The 21,035-nt window shown below is 36.8% G+C and overlaps 1 protein-coding gene across 4 annotated transcripts in view; it reads left to right on the top strand.

The window, feature by feature from the left end:
* The window catches only part of WASF3 (WASP family member 3), a 127,720-nt gene that overhangs the window by 82,799 nt on the left and 23,886 nt on the right, over nucleotides 1–21,035 (top strand). For all 4 annotated transcript variants that reach the window (XM_037003908.2, XM_037003911.2, XM_037003909.2 and 1 more), the window contains 2 exons: nucleotides 15,895–16,029; nucleotides 18,069–18,222. In XM_037003908.2, the coding sequence (XP_036859803.1) occupies nucleotides 15,895–16,029; nucleotides 18,069–18,222 (289 nt within the window). The remainder of the gene's footprint in view (nucleotides 1–15,894; nucleotides 16,030–18,068; nucleotides 18,223–21,035) is intronic.

The raw sequence follows: 21,035 nt of genomic DNA on the forward strand, positions 1-21,035 counted from the left end.
ATTGAAAGATGAGCTGGGTCAGTCATATTCTTTAGGAAGACTGAAGTAAGAAACACAGTGAATTTGCTAGTTTATTATGAGATCTACTTCTGACATGTCACCCAGGACTGAAGAAGTTTTAATGACCATCTATCAGCTGAAGTTGGGGAGGGGCAGCATTAATGAGAAGGCAGAGGAAGCCAGTGGGTAAAGAAAGACAAAAGAATGTACAGAGAGAAACGAGCTGAACGTGAGGGTGACTGTGGGGCCCAGCCAGGGGCAAAGTGACTGCTGTGAGCTGGAGCATTCCAGTTTTCTTAACATGCCTGCCCTCAAAAGAAATTGTTTGACCAGAGCTTTTACAGACCTGGAGAAAGGGAAATACTCAGTTGTAGCCCCTTTGAGCCTTCCTGTCTCACCTTTGGGAAGTGGGTGAGACCCAGGACCTAGAGAGGCTGATCCCTAGACCTGCACGGGACGGGTGCCCACTCCCGCTCAAGGAGCAGTGCTGGGAGGTTCTCAGAGCAAACCCTGCTTTCAGGTTCCCTGGTGCATCTGTGCTCGCTACCCAAAGAGCCTTACAAAAGGAGTGTAGTGATATATGTGCCAAATTTTAGAAAACTAAGACACTCTTCTGGTGGCAGAATAGTAAACCATTGATTACCATTGATCTGTTAGTGTTTATTCACTCAGTACTCCTCCAATGCAGCCTACACCAAATCTATTTGGTGCCTACATAGAAGTTAAAAAGCATATATGATTGACATCAGGATGGTCATGAAATAGGGAAACATGCAAATATTGTAATCTGCTACAAAACTCACACATAATGCATGACATGTACATTTTGGGCGAATCTTTATTTTATATGGGGTTTTCCACTGAGTAGAAATATATTACAAGAGATGAGGGAAGTTTTATGCAAAATTTCTTTATGATCTAAAGTTGTTAGGAAAAATAAGAACTTAAAAGAATGTTTTTATGCTAGTTTACAAATTTTGCAATCATTCATCAGGTAATTCTTTTTGGTATCATTAATGTACAATTATATGAGCAACATTATGGTTACTAGACTCCGCCCATTATCAAGTTCCCCCCACATACCCCGTTACAGTCACTGTCCATCTGCATAGTAAGATGCTATAGAATCACTACTTGTCTTCTCTGTGTTGTACAGCCTTCCCCATGCCCACCCCCTACATTATGTGTGCTAATTTTAATGCCCCTTATTCCCCCTTATCCTTCCCTTCCCACCAATCCTCCCCAGTCCCTTTCCCTTTGGTAACTGTTAGTCCATTCTTGGGTTCTGTGAGTCTGCTGCTGTTTTGTTCCTTCAGTTTTTGCTTTGTTCTTAAGCTCCACAGATGAGTGAAGTCATTTGGTACTTGTCTTTCTCCGCCTGGCTTATTTCACTGAGCATAATACCCTCTAGCTCCATCCATGTTGTTGCAAATGGTAGGGTTTGTTTTCTTCTTATGACTGAATAGTATCCCATTGTATATATGTACCACATCTTCTTTATCCATTCATCTACTGATGGACACTTAGATTGCTTCCATTTCTTGGCTATTGTAAATAGTGCTGTGATAAACATAGGGGTGCATATGTCATTTTCAAACTGGGCTCCTGCATTCTAAGGCTAAATTCCTAGGAGTGGAATTCCTAGGTCAAATGGTATTTCTATTTTGAGTTTTTTGAGGAACCTCCTTACTGCTTTCCACAAAGGTTGAACTAACTTACATTCCCACCAGCAGTGTAGGAGGGTTCCCCTTTCTCCGCATCCTTGCCAGCATTTGTTGTTGTTTGTCTTTTGGATGTTGGCCATCCTAACTGGTGTGAGGTGATATCTCATTGTGGTTTTAATTTGTCATCAGGTATTTTTGAAGTAAAGTTTCAGGAAGCATATAACTTGAACAACCATATATATAATTAAAGAAAAAATATCAGAACTTTGAAAGTTTATACAGTAAAATAAAAATAAGTCTTTAGTAATTTTCAGATAGTTTTTCTTTAAGTGTCACTATTAATGTGAGTAATGGGGGTAATAGGAGGAGGGAAGGAAAGCCACTTTTTAAAACAGTTTTGGTTAATAGTGTTACTTGGTTTTCTAGCTATGGGGTATTGATTTTTTTCCTTAAAATAATGACAATTTAGTGTAGCAATTAACATTAAATCAGGAGTTTTTTTTCATCATTTTCCTTGATTAATAATCTGAGTGCTATTGTTTCTGTCAGCTAGTTGCTCAATTAAAATTACAGTATCTTGCAAATTCCTACTGATATTATAGTGTAATTTTATTATAATTGCTTAAAAAAGGAAATGGGAACATAGGGCATTTGTGCCACTGATGACAGAAGTCCTTTTAACCACCTCATAGACTGACTACTTTATCCTTTTATTCTTGTTAATAATAGCTGTCTTCTTCTTCCCCTCTTAAGGAGGCCCCCAAAATGTCACAAAGATAGGGGTTAAGCAGTTAGTACATCCATCATCCCCCCAACCAAGGTTTTTCATTATATTTGATGGTACTAATATGATAATATAGAAAATTTAGCATAGGAAAACACAAAGGAAAAAGTTCTTTAAATTTCAGTTAATCAGAGAAAATTACTGATAATACTTCCTATGTCTTTATAAAGATACTATCATATTACATATGGTTTGTAGCCTATACTCAGTATATAGTAAACATCTTTGCTAATTCTTCTAAGACACAGTTTTTAATAGCTAGAGATTACTGGATTGTAAATCATGATTATTTAACCATTTTCCTCCTGTTGGACATACTAGTTGTTTCCTTGTTGGGGAGGCACTATAATAAATGCTTGTATATAATCAGTACATACATCTCTGTCTATTTTTAGCACTTTCTTTTTCTTTTTTTTTTTAAAGATTCTTAGGTCTTACAAGTCATCAAACTTCCTTATAAAGAGCAAAGATCTTAACAAATGGTCCAAAATTCTGAGAAATCCATTACTTTTAAATATGCCTCTCTTTTAAAAAATTATCATAAAATCTATTTTTCTGTTAATTTCCACATTTCAGGTAATTGCATATGTGAAAAAGAAAGTGTTTTCTTCTCAAAGATTTTAATAAGTGATTACTATTTTTATTAATACTCTTTATGGTACACATTATGTTTCATATCAAACCAAATGCCAAATCAACATAAAAATACTTCCTTCTGGATTTGTGCTGTAATAAATTTGCTTTATGTAATTGGATCTGAAATTTGGATTGTTTCAGTTGATTATATAAAGTGCAGTTCTACTCAGAATAGATTTAAAATATTTCAAAGACATGCACCAAATTAATTTCTTGGATGTTTTTAGCCAAATGAGATTTTGGGGGAAAGGGGAGAGTCAAACAAAATATATACAGTCAAACAAAATATATAATTTAAATTTCAATTAAATAGATAACAAGTGCTTTTCCATTCACGTTAGGTGTAGGTTTAAGAATATGTTAAGAGAAAATGTACTGATATATCTGGATAGGACTTGGCTGCAAGAAAGAGCAAGAATTTTTAAAAATGTAATGCTTCAAATGGAGATAAGTATTTGCATTTCTTGTAGGCCAAATTAGAAAAGAAAGCCAGTGAAGGGAGGTAAGAAGAAATGTATACTTAGGACACTATAAACTAAAAATTCTGGCAGCAAAATTGGAGGCAAGCATAATAAGGGCCCCTTGCTTCCCCGAAGGCAGAATTATTGGGAATTCAAGCACTTTGCTGACCCACCATTTGACCTGAAATATCAAAAGCACTTCTTCAAGGGCATTATAGGAGTATGCATGAGTTAGATTGTTTTTCATTTCTCCTTTCCCTAGATGGATCTCAACTTAGCAGGATTTAAATGTTGAATAATTCTTAAATGGAGAGTCAGCCAAATCTGAATGTTCAGCTCTGCCGGTCATTGAATGTCTCTGGTTTATCATCTGTGTTCTTTCCATTTCATAAGTTTATAGGCTTATGGGAAAATGTCCTAAGTGACTTGTAGATGTCTCTCTGATTGTTTTGATTTACAATGTTATTAAAATAGACCATCTAAAGGTCTTTAATATTTTAGTATTTAATATTTTATTTATTTATTTTAATATTGAATATGTTAACATTTTTTCTGAAGTTTTACTATTACCATTCTCCTATCAGGTAATTAGCAGCAGCCTAAAGTAGTGTTCTTCCAGCAAGCATAAACATTCTGTACTTCAGACTCTACTATTCTTTTGCACAGATTGTCCAGCAAAAAATAAAAATATGAGACTTCGAAAAGGAAAAAAGTGTGACTCATAATCAAAAGAAAAAGAGTTTGTTAGAAGCAGGACCTGCAATTGACCCCAGTTTTGGAATTAGCTGATAAGTACTTTAAAATAGCTGTGATAAATATATTAAAGGTACTTTCAATTTCCAGTCAGGCATTTAAGGAGCTTAGAAATCACTCCTATCCATGTAACAAGAAAAAAGCTGAACAAACTGAAAACTGACAGCTTTTGTCTTACGTCTGTCAGAGAACTGAGATCACAGGACAAACTAGTGCCCACAAATTTGGAGACAGACAGATGAATCCAGACAATCACAGCTTACCAGAGGAGAGGCCTCTGGGGAAGCCAGTGCCTGGGTGAGGAATCTGAGCTGTGACTGGGAATTGTGGGAGGCTCTGTGAAAACAAGTCTGAGGGTTAAGGATCCAGGGGGTCTAGTCTCAGTGGGGCTCCTACACTTTGGGGAGTCTTACAGCCAGGGGCCCTACCAGGTTCTCACAGTGAAGATCAGAGGAAAATTCCCTGTGCTCCCATCAGAGGGAGGGGCAAAGTGACTGCTGTGAGCCAGAGCATTCCATGTTTCTTAACATGCCTGCCCTCAAAAGATACTGTTTACCAGAGCTTTACAGACCTGGAGAAAGGGAAAACTCAGTTGTAGCCCCTTTGAACCTTCCTGTCTCATCTTTGGGAAGGGGGTGAGACCCAGGACCTAGGATCACTAAAAGATTGAGACCAAACCATGGGACTACTGTCAACAGATGAATAGAAAAGAATGTGGTACATATGAATATAAATATGTGTGTGTGTGTGTGCGTGTATGTATGTATGTATGTACGTATGTGTGTCTATACACACATACATACATACATAAGATGGAATATTATTCAGTCATGAGAAACTAAGGAAATCCCACCATTTGTAACATGGGTGAGCCTAGAGAACTTTATGCTAAAAGAGGTAAGCCAAACAGAGAAAGACAAATACTATGTATGATCTTGTTTATATATGGAATCTTTTAAGAAAAAGTTGAAGTCATAACAAATTATAGAATGGTTGTTACTAGGCAAGGCACCAGTGGGAGATGCTAGTCAAAGGATATAGACCTTCAGTTATAGGATGAATAAATTTTGGAGATCTAATATACAGCATGGTGACTGTAGTTAAAAATATTATCTTTACATTTAAAATTTACTAGAAGAATAAGTCTTACGCATTTTCAATAAGAAAAAAAGAAGAAATAACTGTGAGGTGATGTTGTGTTAATTAACCTGATTGCAGTAGTCATTTCACAAAGTATATGCATATCAAATCATCACTTTGTGCACTTCAAATATACATAATTTTACTTGTCAGTAGTATCTCAGGAAAGTTGGAAAAATGTCATAGGACTCTGGAATACTTCTTTCCCTAGCTCCTTACCAATACATCACATACATACCCTGGTTCCTTTTAACAAGTACATCATGTCTGGCTTACAAAAAAAAATTAAAAGGCAGAAACCACAGTAAACAGAGACAGAGTAAGAATCAGAACCAGATTCAGATGTGGCAGGGATGTTGGAAGTATCAGACCAGGAATTTAAAATAACATGATTAATATGCTAAGGACCCTAATGGAAGAAGTAGACAGCATTCAAGAACAGATGAATAATGTGAGCAGAGATAGAGAAATTATAAGAATTTTAAAAATACACTGAAGGACAGTGTGGAAAAGGTGAACAACATGTGTGAAGAAATAGGGGATTTCAACAGGGAAATGGAAACTATTTTAAAAAATAGTAAAACTGAAAAATACCCTATCAGAAATAAGGAATTCACTTAATGGACCTGAATAGCAGACTGGACATAAGCAGAAGTGAGCACAGTGACAGGTCAATAGAAATTATCCAAACTGATTCAAAAGAGAAAATGAGAAAAAAATAACAGCACCCAAAATATGGGACAATATCAAATAGTGTAATACAGATGTAATCAGAGCCTCATAAGAGGAGAGAGCAAGAATAGGGCAGGAGAAATAATGGGTGAGAATTTCTGAATATTAATGATATCTGTTGGGTATCAACCATCAGATCCAAGAAGCCCATCAGATTTCAGGAATTGTAAAGTAAAGGAACCACATCTCATCATATCCTAGTAATATTGCCGAAAGAGGAGGTTCTTCAAAAAACTAAAAATAGAAATACCATTTGACCCAGGAATTCCACTCCTAGGAATTTACCCTAGGAATGCAGGATCCCAGTTTCAAAAAGACATATGCACCCCTATGTTTTTCACAGCACTATTTACAATAGCCAAGAAATGGAAGCAACCTAGGTGTCCATCAGTAGATGAATGGATAAAGAAGATGTGGTACATATACACAAAGTAATGTTATTCAGCCATAAGAAGAAAACAAATCCTACCATTTGCAACAACATGGATGGAGCTAGAGGGTATTATGCTCAGTGAAATAAGCCAGGTGGAGAAAGACAAGCACCAAATGATTTCACTCATCTGTGGAGCACAAGAACAAAGCAAAAACTGAAGGAACAAAACAGCAGCAGACTCACAGAACCCAAGAATGGACTAACAGTTACCAAAGGGAAAGGGACTTGGTGGGGGAGGGTGGGAAGGGAGGGAGAAGGGGAGTAAGGAGCATTACGATTAGCACACATAATGTAGGGTGGAGCACGGGGAAGGCAGCATAGCTCAGAGAAGACAAGTAGTGGCTCTATAGCATCTTACTGTGCTGATGACAGTGACTGTAAGGAGGTATGTGGTAGGGACTTGATAATGGGGGGAGCCTAGTAACCACAAGGTTGCCCATATAACTGTATATTAATGATATCAAAATAAAAAAATATATATATTGCCTGAAGAACAAAAGAGAAAAAGTCTTAAAAGAAGCAAGAGGAGAAAAATACATTACATACAGAGAGGGAACAATATTAAGAATGACAACTGATTCACACCAGAAATAATAGGGAGCAGAAAATAGTGCATAAAGTGCCAAAAGAAAAAAGTTGACATCTTGTAATTCGATAACCAGTGAAAATATCCTTCAAAAATTAGAGGCATATTATATTCAGACACAATCTGAGAGAATTAGTTTCAGCAGACCTGCCCTATAGAATAAGCTAAAAAATGCTATAGGCTGAAGGGAAGTACCAGATGGTACCCTGAATCTCCAAGAAGGAATAAAGATGGCCAGAAAGAGAAAATATGGGATTAAATGTAAGTCACTAAAAATTACGCATTTATGATTTGCCTAAAAGACTATTGATTTTAAAACTTACTGTGGAGTTCATAACCTATGTGAAATTAAATATACGACAATAAAGCACTAAGGGTTGAAGGGTTGGTGAAATTGTACTGTTCTGTTTTACATTGTTCATGAAATGCTGTTTTATTTGAAAAGTACAGTATGATGAGTTAAGGATGCCTACTTTAATTTCCAGTAGTCTCTAGGATAACACCTAGAGGAGACAAAATGGAGCCCTAAGGTAATTATTTGGTTTCTCCCAGAATAATTCAGGAAAGGAAGAACAAAGCAACAAGGAATGGAGGGACAAGAGGAGACGTAGTACCCAGGGATTAGAACCCAGCCACATCAGTAATTACATCAGTAGAAGCACTTAAACTCTCCACTTAACAGGCAGAGCTTGTCAGGTTAAAGAAAAAAAAGCAAGACTAAAATATATGCATTTTTAAGGATGAAGACGCAGATTTAAAGAAAACAAGGGAAAAAATGTACCATGTAAACCAAAGCATAAGATAGCTGATGTGGCTATATTAATATCAAGTAAAGTAGACTATAAAACAGAGATAAAGGAGGACATTTTATAGTGATAAAAAAAGAGTCAGTTTTCCAAGAACACACAATTTTCAATGTGTGTGTATGCCTAATAGGAGAACTTAAGTATGTGGAATAAAAATAGGTAAAGGGAGAGATAGGCAAACCCAGAATCATAGTGGGAGATTTTAACAAAAACCTCTCAAAAATGATAAAACAATTAGAAAAACTGTAAAAGAGTGTAGAAGGTTTGGACAGTACCACCCACGAGTCTGACTGACCTTTGTAGATGTGGTTCCTTTGTAGAACACTGAATTGCAAACTGTAGAATACACATTTTTTTAATGTTCACCGAAAGAGAACATAACATTTGAAAAGATTGGCATCATGAAGAGTATGGTGGTAATGAGATAATTATAATAATCTTTTTAGATAATTCTCACATATTGGAAAATCAAGCAGTATCTTTTAATATAATCCTGGGGTCAAAGAAGAAATCAAGAAGGAAATTAGAAACTGTTGCTAGCTGTGTGGTAACGAACGCACAAAGTACCCATGTATCTGTGGGATTTAGTTAAAGAAGTGCTTAGAGGGAAATTGTACATTTAGTGTCTACATTAGAAAGGAAGAGAGATTTAAAATCATGAGCACATTCCTCAGGTGAGCCCTCAATGTTGCTCCGCAATCTTGCTGTAATTCCCTTGTTAGTTTTCCTGCCCTTAGAAAGCCTATTTCATATCTTTCCACCTCAAACTTCTCCACTCGGAGCTGATGACTTTTTATTTCACTGGGAAAAGAAAAGCAGTCAGAGGAGAACCAAAGAGCCCTCTTCTCCAAGTCTGCCTGCTGATATGACCTGTACAGGTGTGTCCTGATCAACCCTCTTAAGAACAGCGACTGTTCCCATAAAGCGCGGACCCCGTCCCCTCACAGTCATTCCCCTTCGTGTACGTCATTCCTACGAAACACTAATACACTGAGAAATCTAACTGAGATCATCCTCAGATCATCCTCTGCCTATTGCCCTTTCTTGCTCCCCGTCACAGCAAGATTCCTTGAAAGAGCCTCTCATGTCTGCCCTGACCTTCCTTCCCTCATTGTCTCTGTCCCATTAAAGTTTTGTCCTTGAAACTGGGCTTGTCACTGTAACCAGCAGCTTCCATGTTGCCAGACCTGGTGTTTGTCTCAGTCTTGTTACTTGATATGTCAGCGACATTTGGTTCAGTTGATAACTTTCTGCTTCTGGGAGAACTTTCTTTACATGGCTTCTGGGCCAACACATTTGGGTGTTTCTCCTGTCTCACAAGCTGTTCTTTTCTCCTTTGATGGTCTTCCCAACCTCTACACGTTGGAGTGCTCCAGGGCTTTAATATGTATGTATGTATGCGTGTGTGTGTGTGTATATGTATATATATATATATATATATATATAAAGCATATTTCAAATAGTAACATATATTGAGTATGAAGTATATTTCAAATATTAAAATATATTGAGTATATTTCAAATTACATATATTTCAAATATTAAAGTATATTAAGTATATTTCAAATATTACATATATGTTCCATATATTGAAGTATAATATGTATATATATATGTATGTGTATATTTATATACACACACACACACACACACACACACATATATATATATATATACTTATTTGATACTTTATATGTAATTTTTTCCTTAATCTGGAGCAGTTCCTTGGTCTTCCTTTAACTCTTATGACTTGACATTCTGAAAGGCAACTGCCATTTACTTTGTGGAATGTGCCTTGGTCTGGATCTTCCAGTGTCGCCTCATGGTCAGATTGAGCGTATCAGCAGGACTGTCGCAGAGTGAGGACACATGCTCCTCCGTGCACTTCATTGGGAGGCACTTATCGTCTGCTTATCCCATGATCACCCAAGTCACCTGTAGTCATTGGCTGAAGTTTTGTTCATAGGTTTCTTTTTTTTTATTAAGGTATTGTTGATGTACACTCTTATGAAGGTTTCACATGAAAAATCAATGTAGTTACTACATTTACCCATATTATCAAGTCCCCACCCATACCCCAATGCAGTCGCTGTCCATCAGTGCAGCCTAAGATGCCACAGATCCACTGTTTGCCTTCTCTGTGCTACACTGTTTTCCCTGTGATCCCCCACACCATGTGTACTAAACATAATACCCCTCAATCCCCTTCTCCCTCCCTCCCCACCCGCCCTTCCCCACCCCTCCCCTTTGGTAACCACTAGTCTCTTCTTGGAGTCTGTGAGTCTGCTGCTGTTTTGTTCCTTCAGTTTTGCTCCATTGTTATACTCTACAAATGAGGGAAATCATTTGGTACTTGTCATTCTCCACCTGGCTTATTTCACTGAGCATAATACCCTCTAGCTCCAGCCTCGTTTTTACAAATGGTAGGATTGTTTTCTTCTTATGGCTGAATAGTATTCCATTGTGTATATGTACCACATCTTTTTTATCCATTCATCTACTGATGGACACTTAGGTTGCTTTCATTTCTTGGCTATTGTAAATAGTGCTGCGATAAACATAGGGGTGCATATGTCTTTTTGAATCTGAGAAGTTGTATTCTTTGGGTAAATTCCAAGGAGTGGGATTCCCAGGTCAAATGGTATTTCTATTTTTAGTTTTTTGAGGAACCTCCATATTGCTTTCCACAATGGTTGAACTAGCTTACATTCCCTCCAGCAGGGTAGGAGGGTTCCCCTTTCTCCGCATCCTCACCAACCTTTGTTGTTCTTAGTCTTTTCGATGCTGGCCATCCTAACTGGTATGAGGTGATATCTCATTGTGGTTTTAATTTGCATTTTACTGATGATTAGTGATGTGGAGCATCTTTTCATGTGTCTGTTGGCCATCTGAATTTCTTCTTTGGAGAACCATCTCTTCATATCCTCTGCCCATTTGTTAATTGGGTTATTTGCTTTTTGGGTATTGAGATGTATAAGTTCATTATATATTTTGGATGTTAACCCCTTGTCAGATATGTCATTTACAAATATATTCTCCCATACTGTAGGATGCCTTTTTGTTCTGTTAATGGTGTCCTTTGCTGTACAGAAACTTTTTAGTTTGATGTAGTCCCATGAGTTCTTTTTTGCTTTGGTTTCCCTTGCTCGAGGAGATGCGTTCAGGAAGAAGTTGCTCATGCTTATATGCAGGAGATTTTTGTCTATGTTGTCTTCTAAGAGTTTTATGGTTTCATGACTTACATTCAGGTCTTTGATCCATTTCGAGTTTACTTTTGGGTATGAGGTTAAACAATAATCCAGTTTCATTCTCTTGCATGTAGCTGTCCATCAGTGCAGCAAGATGCCACAGATCCACTATTTGCCTTCTCTATTTTGCCAACACCAGCTGTTGAAGAGGCTGTCATTTCCCCATTGTATGTCCATGGCTCCTTTATCATATATCAATTGACCGTATGTGCTTGGGTTTATACCTGGCTCTCTAGTATGTTCCATTGGTCTATTGTTCTGTTCTTATGCCAGTACCAAATTGTCTTGATTACTGTGGCTTTAGTAGTAGAGCTTGAAGTTGGGGTGCATAATCCCTCCAGCTTTATTCTTCCTTCTCAGGATTGCTTTGGCTATTCGGGGTCTTTTGTGGTTCCATATGAATTTTATGTAGGTTTCTTTATATAGTCTCCCTACCATTGTAATTAATAAATATCTTACAGGAAGACATGTTGAGACTATGTGATATCCTACTCCCATCCCACTTCTGCCCACTACTCTTAGCATCTTTTGATGATTCCTGCCCTAAACACTTATTATTATGGTATTGCAGAAAGGTGATTTTTGTTGTTCCATAATTTCTTCTACATTTAGTAGTTGGTATTGTGCTATAATTACTTTTACTTCTTTCTTTCTTATTTATATATTCATTCATTTATATGTCATTGAGAACTCTTGGATTTTTATTCAATGGGTTGTAATCTATTGTCTTTATTATTTATTTTGATGCTCACATTTTCCCAGCTTTGGCCAGTGGGAGCCCTTTCAGGCTGGCTCCTGTGGCCTTTTGAAATGTCCCCCATTGAATACTTCTTTATTTTTTTCTAGAAAGCACAGCAAGATACTCTAATCTCATCTTGTACTTTTCCACCCTCAGCCCTAGAATCAGTCATTTTTCCAAGGAGCCTGAATCCTTTTTGGTGGAGAATAAAAAACCAAAATCTTGACAAGCCAAGATCTAGTTCTAGCTGTGGGTCTTAAAGTTTCTGAAGGACCTTATTATGACTAGTTCTTGTTCTACAGAAAATACTCATATCAGTTTCCAGTTAATCTTCACTTTTAAATAGAATTGAAAATCCATGCATGATATTTATGTTTCGGCAGTTTGGAGGCATAGTTCTCAATCTGATGTACTTGGACACAAGTTCATAAGTGTTCTAATTGATTGAATTCAGAATTAGTTTAGTTTGGCTATTAATGGACTTGCCATTGAAAGAGTGAGTAAAATTAAGCTTTTCAAATAAGTTGCCATTTGCAAAACCAAATCCTGTAATTGCAACACTTTATTCTTGTTCTTCAGAAAATATAGATCCTTCCGTTTTTCTTCTCTTTAGTCACTTTTTAGCTTCCAGCAGCTGGCAAAAGATTAAATATTCAAGTCTTTAATTTATGTTTCTTTTTATAATTCAAGAACTTCTGATAGAAGTATAGTATCAATTGCATGTCTTTCTCAAATAGGGCTAAGCATTGAAAGTAAAGGGCACGTATTTATCCTTTTCAACTTATATGGCATCTAGCAGAGTGTGGTTCCCAACGATAATCCCCATGCTTTGAGAACACTGATATATACTCCCATATTCTTGGTGGTATATGCTGTCTCTGTTAATTAGATATCTGCATAACTAAAGGGAAAGGGATGGTTTGTTTTGAGTTGTGCTGGAATATTTTTTTAAACTATGAATGGTCAGGTAGAAATACAAAAATTAGTTGGTTGCAGGTTGACTATGTCTAACATTCCAAATAAACAACTGATAGACTTGAATGTAAGACATTCAGAGCATTGTGCTTTGTCTACAGATCCAGCTAACTGGGCAGGCATTTCTCCAAATAGGCATCATAAAACAGTAGTTCTAGAAGATGTTAATAGATGTTTCTAGGCTCAGTCAGGGGATGCTAGGTGCTACTCTTACAGACTCTTATTGCACATTAGCTTATTAAAGATTTTGGGATGCTCCAAGGTGTAGAAACATGTTTAATCTTCTTAGCCCAGCTTTTCCCAACCGACTGAGCAGGGAGCAGTTTTGGGTTGTGTATTTGTTATCATGAAAACACTGGTATAGATCATGTGTTTTTATTTAAGAGATAACCACTGAGACTGGCTCAGCACAGGCAATGCAAAGATAAAAGGCATAGCTCATACCCCCAAAGAACTTATTTAAAAAGAGACAAGATTAGAGTTATGTGATGAATCCTGATTGAACTGTGCTTTGGGTACTATGGAACAGAGAGGGGCATCTGATCATCCAGAGCCCAGTCTGCACCCCAAAAGATTGATTTCAAGTTGATACATTTTTATTCATTTATTCCAAAATATTTTTGACCAGCTACTGTGTAAGCTAGACACACCCTAGATCTTGGGGATTGATATAGTCACACACAGCACCTAGGAGAATCCTTGTCCTCTTGAATTGAACATTCTAGTGGAAGAAGATAGGCAAGAACCAAGATGAATAAGTACAAGTATAATTTATTATGTGGTGATAAATGCAAAGGGGAAGAATGCAGCAGGGAAGGGATAAGGATGAGTGTGTGTGCGTGTGTGCGTGTGGTGAGGTGATTGAAGTTTAGCTAGGGTTGCTGGAGGAAGTCTCACTTAGAAAGTGACACTTGGGTGCAGGCCTGGATGAAGTGAGGGAGCAAACCTTGTGGGTCTTTGGAACACAAATGGTCCAGGCAGAACGAACAAGTGTAGAAGCCTGAGGAGAAGCAGATATGCTAGGCCCACTGGAGAAGCAGCAGGGAGTGGGCAGAGTTGGAGCGAATGCACAAGCAAGAGGCAGTGGTTGGTGAGGCCAGGAAAGTGAGTGGAGCCGAATCATGTCACACTGTGTAAGCCATTGTAAGGCTTGTGGCTTTTATCCTGAGTGAGATGACAAAGTCCAGAGGGAGTCAGGAAATGTGGGAGAGCAGCAAGTCTGTGAGAAAGTGGGATGGGCTTCGGGATTGAGGGTAGTTCTTTCTGACTGGAGAACAGAGAAAGGGCAGAAACGAGGTGCACAGGGCCTTCTCTGTCCTGCTGAGAGGCTGGATTTATCTTGAGATGCTTGGGAGCAGTAGAGAATTTGAATAGGAAGGACAGAGTCAGACTGTCTTTTAGAAAGATCATTTGGCAGCAGTGAGATGAATGGATTTGAAGGTAGGAGGTGAAAAAACCACACTGCTGATGTAATTCAGGAGGGACACCAGGAGGGTCCTTTTGTTGATTGTCAGATATGGAACCATTCTTGCTTCTTGGAGTAAACCCACTTTATCATGGTGAATGATCCTGTTAATGTATTTTTGAATTCAGTTTGCTAATATTTTATTGAAGATTTTGCATCCAAGTTCATCAGAAATATTTGCCCATAATATTCTTTTTTGGTCTTTCTCTGGTTTTGGTGTGAGGGTAATGCTGGCCTCATAGAATATAAAGTTAGAAGCATTCCTTCCTCTTCTATTTTCTGGAAGAGTTTGAGAAGGATAGGTAGTAACTCCTCTTTAAATGTTTGATAGAATTCATTTGTGAAACTGTCTGGTGTGGATTTTAGTTTATTAAGAGTTTTTGATTACTAGTAATTGATCTATTTAGATTTTCTGTATGTTCCTGATTCAGTCTTGACAGATTATATGTTTCTAGGAATTGAGCCATTTCTTCTGGGTTGTCCAGTTTGTTGGGATACAGTTTTTCATAATAGTCTCTTATAATCCTTTGTACTTCTATGGTGTCAGTTTTAACATCTCTTTCATTTCTAATTTTGAGTCCTTTTACTTGATGAGTCTGGCTAAAAGTTTATCAATTTTGTTTATTTTTCCAAAGAACCAGTTCTTAGTTTCATTGATCTTTTCTAGTGTTTTATTTAGCTCTGTTTCATTTATTTCTGCTCAGATCTTTATTAATTTCCTTCCTTTTACTAACTTTGAGCTTTGTTCTCCTTATTTTAGTTCCACTGGATGTAGGGTTAGATTATTTGAGGTATTTCTTGTTTCTTGAGGTAGGCCTGTATTGCTATAAACTTACCTCTTAGAACTGCTTTTGCTGTGTCCCAAAGATTTTGTGCCATTATGTTTCCATTTTCATTTGTTGCCATGTATTTTCTTATTTTTATGATTTCTTCATTGAGCCACTGGTTGTTAAGTAACCTGTTGTTTGAATTAGAACAATTCAAAGCCATTGGAAAGTGGTAGGCACAATATAAATTAGCTAATGTTTCTGATAGTGAATGATGTAGAAGCCTAAATTTAGAAACCAACTTGACTTATTTATTGAATTATCTTAGGAAGTAAAAGGAAAGTTTAGGTCCTGAGACTCTATTTATACATAAAGCATGCAAAGGGAGAGTTTCTTTTTTTCCTAAAAATGTTTAATTTAATTTAATGGGAAACAACTTGCATGATAATTCATGTAGCAATTAAATAAAATGTCTATGCTATCTGGGGTATTTTAAAATTCTACAACTTTGGGTCAACTTCAGATATGTATGACTATCCCTAATAAATTTTCAAAAATTCTAAAGGCCTTTGACTGTGATGCTTTTTCTTATAATCATTTGCACAAAATTCTGTGTGTTGACAGTAATCAGCATTGGTGAAAATGTCTGACGGCTGCTTCAGCAGTTCTTAGCAGATGGCTTTCTCCATTCATTTTCTTCTATAGGCAAACATGCTGAAGACATATTTGGTGAGTTGTTTAATGAGGCTAACAACTTCTACATCAGAGCAAATTCTCTTCAAGACAGAATTGATCGCCTTGCTGTCAAAGTTACCCAGCTGGATTCAACAGTGGAAGAGGGTAGGTAATTGCATGGAAGCAGTGAGCTGGAAGTGATGTTGACAAGATGGTAGTAATTAATTGCAGTGTGATTACTGCTTTTTCCTTGGGGTAGTATGCTGATATTTCATCTTGTCTTCTCCTAGATGAATAATGAGGGGGGAAAACCCCACAACATTGGGTTAATTAGGGTTTTAAAAAGTCAATCTTGTCTATCTCATATATGCCACACTCTTTTAAAAATAATTACACATGGTTTGTTTTAAAGGATTCTTCAAATGCATTCAGTATTGAAAATCCTAGTTTAGATAATTGGTAATTATTTTAAAGATCACAGAATCACTCCAGAGGCAAGGTCCAGTGAAGAGGGAGGTTTATACATGTATAACGGGACAGTGAAGTCATCCATCTGCTGCTCTTGTTAGGGTTAATACTTATAAATAACCTTGGTGATCCTACTGATTTAATTTCTCAGAAATGGCATTTACTGAAGACCTTTAACCTCCAGGATTGTAAAGTTAATATTGACAAGCACTATGTAGTTAACTGATAATCATTTTGATGATGCACCCTGAAATTGTGGCAGTTTAACAAAAAATTCGACAGTTCCTTTTTAAAAATTTCACTCTCTGTACCTTTTGAATGAAAGATTGAGATAAGTCTGGAAAGAAAATATGCAGATATGAGAAAAATATTCAGATTAAAAATTATTTTTACCTTCATATAATGGCAGCTAAAATTTCTCAGGTTGCATTAAAACAATCCTAGCATCTGATTTTTCTACTAGACTTCCACAAGTATTAATAAAAAAAATTCTTTTTTAATGTAGTTACTTGTGGACTTCTTCCTTCATCATTTAAAAAAATGTTTGCCCATGTTCAGATCTTTTTCAAAGGTCAAAATTAATGAATTAGAAATTTCACAAAAATGTCTAGAGCATTGATATGTATCTTTTGTGAACATTCTTTAATATGATTTTTTAAATTTATCTTTTATTTGAAAAAAATATGAACAGCTACTTGGTCACTTTCAGAGAAGGAATTTTTAACATCATCAATCACTCACTTTTCAAATTGGTATCACTAATATTTATAATCTTTTTTTCAGTTTTTGTTGGCTCTTGCAGTTAAAATGCTTGTGAAAAAAACCTTCCACTGGGAAAGGTCAATATATAGATGAAATGTCATGAGATTTTTTTCCGTGTATCTCATATCCTGAAAATCCCTTTCCAATCAAGATTTTTGCCTTATTGCTTTCCTTGGTATGAATGTTATCATAGGAAAAGTGCTTGACCAAGTAAGGGAATCTGTGTTCTATTTTGGGTCTGCCGCTTTTTTGCTGGGTGGTCTTGGAAAGGTCACGTAACACCCCTGACTCCCAGCTTCACTAGTCAAGTGGGCTAATGGACTAGTTTGCTCACCTCCAAAAGTTTGTGTCAAGGTAGATGAGTTAGTACATGAGACGGAGAGTATTATACAAACACAAGAAATAAGTAGAGTCAGCCCTGACTCTCTGACTCCTTTATGTAGTTTTTTATCATGCCACTTAATTTCTAGGACTATATGTATGTGAAAAAGCTTTACCGACTTCCCTTAATGTTAGTGCCTTTTAGTTAGTGTCATTTCCTTAATGTTAGTTTTTTATATTTGTGTATTCTTTGCAGAAATATTTCCCACATGTATTATGGGGCTGGTACAAATGCTTGAATATGTTTCCTCCTAGGATCTTTGTATTTACCCAAATCTTTGTATTTACATGCCTGTTATTCTCAACTATATTCCTGTGTGGTTTCTGTATAAAGAATTAGGCTCTAATATTAGGTTCAGTGAAATAATTAGATTGCTACAAAAGAAGAAAAGACATGACTTCATTTCATAGAGATAACTTATTTATAAGAGGGAATGCATGTACATGCTATTTAAGCGTGGTTTTTCATAAACAATAAAAATACTATTTGTTATCCTAGAAGATGTTTATGATTATGAATCAAATTGTACATATTTCCAAATAGTTAAAAGTATTTCCATGTAATTCAATTTGGGGGGCTTTTCTCTAAATAGTGTCGCTGCAGGATATCAACATGAAAAAAGCTTTCAAAAGTTCTACAGTCCAAGACCAGCAGGTGGTTTCAAAGAACAGCATTCCGAATCCTGTTGCTGACATTTACAACCAGAGTGATAAACCACCACCTCTGAATATTCTGACACCGTACAGGTATGGCTTCCTAGTTCCCAGTGCCTTTCAACATAGATATGGTAAGAGGTGGGCAGTGCTGTGAAAGTATTTGTTCAAACTTTGAAAATAATAATTGCAGTATTATACACAGTGAAATTAGTTATTGGTACAGTTTTGTTACCAAAAATTGTTAAAAGTTTTAGTGTTTCAAAATATAAATAAACTTATCAAGAGAAGTGTGAGCTCTAATTTTAGTTATCTGAAGTACAAGTGGGCACTTTACAAAACAATGTCATGTGTGGTTATGTTGTTCCTTATGTTCAAAGTCAGTTTTAAAGGAACTGCACAATCATTTATAATGCAGCACAATATGTATGTCAGCATTTAGCATTGCAGAGGTACTTGTTACTGAATTCAGAAAACTGTTCTGCAGCATTAAGGGTTTTTAAGAGTGAATAATAAAGTCAACAAATTAACCTGTTAATGTGTAGGACACATGATCAGGACCAGACTTCCCATGAAAAGAATGGAAAATAAATAGTGCAAAAATTCCAATCGAGAAACTAAAAACAGTTTGTAAACCACCTCTCCTGTCTCCTGCCACATTAGTGTTTCCTTTCCATTTCTGTCACCTTCTTCCTCTGCCCCCTCTCACATACACTTTGTCTTTTGTGGCAAGTCTTGTTCCTGTCCATCTTTACCCTCTCGTTGAACGCCGTCCTTCAGCCTTGAATGAGCACAGACTGTGACGGGGAGGGGTCCTCCCTGCCCCGCAGGCTTAGCTCTGCTGGGCCATCGTTCTGCAAGGCCTTTTAGAATTGAGTGACTTCCTCACTTCCGTCACTGCCTTCCTGGGCCTCTTGGTCCTCCTCAAGGAGTGTCTGAAACCCTGTCCCATTTCAGGGTCCAGGGGACATGTTTGGACCTGCCTTTTGTTGTAGCTCTGCTATAAAAGCAGCAGTTCAAACTCATCCCTTTCAGCATGGAAAAAAGATAGATTCTCTCAAAAAAAAGTAATAAGAGATCTCATGGGAACTATGACAGGAGACAATTGAGGTGCCACATTTTTCTATGAAACAAGTGTGCTTTTCTGGAGGTTTTAGTACATTCATTTAGAAATTAATGATACAAATAGCAGTATTGTAAGCTTAATGTTGTGACTTGTGATTTTGATTTTGTTCAGTGGGTGTCTTCCTGGGGCAATTTCAGTTTTACTTAGCACTGGGAGCCATGAGGACTTGCTTATTAACATTTTCCTAAGAATCCTCAATGTTCTGTCTAAAGGAAAAAAAAAACAAAAAATGAACCCCTTATATTTGATTAATCAAGATCATGATTAAATATTTGTGATTTTAAAATTTTCATTGCATAAAAAATGAATTGACTCATATATTGAATGTGTATATTCAAGTTTTTGAGAAGTAGAAATAAAACCACACTTTTTAAAGTGTGTTTAATAGCAGTGCCAACTCAAATCTACTTTCTGTTAATTCAATATTTTGGGTATATGAAACCAGATAAATTTTTGCATTTGAACATAAGTATGACACTGTCACAACACAGTCCTTTATTGTATGAGAAGTATAATGTGGCTGAAAAATTAAGTGTTTAGTTGCTGTAAGCACAGGACCTTACTGCTTATATTCTTATGTCAAGCTTCATTTACTTGTGTATTAGTTCCCTTTTTTAAAAAATGTGTATTTTATACGTCTTAATTTTGCAGCAAGTTGCTGCTCAATTTGTCTGTACCTTCATCTGTACTGAAGGCCTTGTATCTTAGAGAAACAAATTATATTTTTCACAATCATGTTACTAAAAAAATCTCTATTGTGCAGGTTGCATATCAATTAGGAAACTTCCTGGAAAAGAAAGGATTTCAAGTAATCAAAGGTTACAGTATAGAGTGAATTGCACTGACTTGTTAATTTTTCAGACAGAGTTACCAGAATAGTCCCCATAGACACTTGGGCCTTATTAGTATGTGACAATGAGAAGCTCTGTGAGAAACACACTCACTGGTCCAAATTAAGTAAGTGGACACAGAGACAAAGAGAACAGCAGAGTGACGCATTAATGACGGTCTTGCAAGATCGGGTGTCTGGTGGGCAGGCACACCTGGGGAGTTTGGCGCCAATAATTTATCTCCTAGTGCGCGAGTCCCTCCCCTGGTTCCTCATTGGCTGAGTACTACAGGGTTCAGTCTTCCCCGGATGTCGCCTAAGCCCGTCATCTTTCCTTTACATGTCTTATTCTTATTGGTAGGTTTAAGGTATAGCCAGGCACTTATCAATTTCCCCACCCCAACTCTCAGCCTGAGCAGCTTCCACCATGTGGCCCTTTGTTAATACCTTACTGTTAAAATGTTTAAACATCCTAGTGGGAATAAATCACATTGAGGTTTTATACTCTTTCCTAACAGTTCCCCCCTCTTTTTAAGAATTTCTGATTTTATTCCCAGTAATGTATTTTAATTTACACTTGGTCCTTTCTCAAATTTCTCTAATAGCTTTTTACTCTTCTTCATAGTTCAAATTTTCTTTTAATAAGATTATTTTGGGTGTAGGTCATAGGTATTTGCTTGTTTATGGCTGCCTTTATAAGCTTTTGAGTCAAGCCTCTCACACAAGGAATGATACAGCATCCTACAGCAGTTAAAACTCCCGCAACTATAACAAGGGATGTTAAAACAGAGGCAACTATACCGTTCTATTTTCCAAACCATCTTTCCAACTAGTCTATAAAAGGGTCACTGCTGCCAGTTTTCAGCTAATTCATTAGCTAAAGTGGTGCCTTGTAATGATCTGCAACTTCTATGAAAAATATTTTTTCATTGGGTGTGGAGAGAAATGCCA

Source organism: Manis javanica, chromosome 1, assembly GCF_040802235.1.
Source record: "Manis javanica isolate MJ-LG chromosome 1, MJ_LKY, whole genome shotgun sequence".
Classification (NCBI taxonomy): Eukaryota; Metazoa; Chordata; class Mammalia; order Pholidota; family Manidae; genus Manis; species Manis javanica.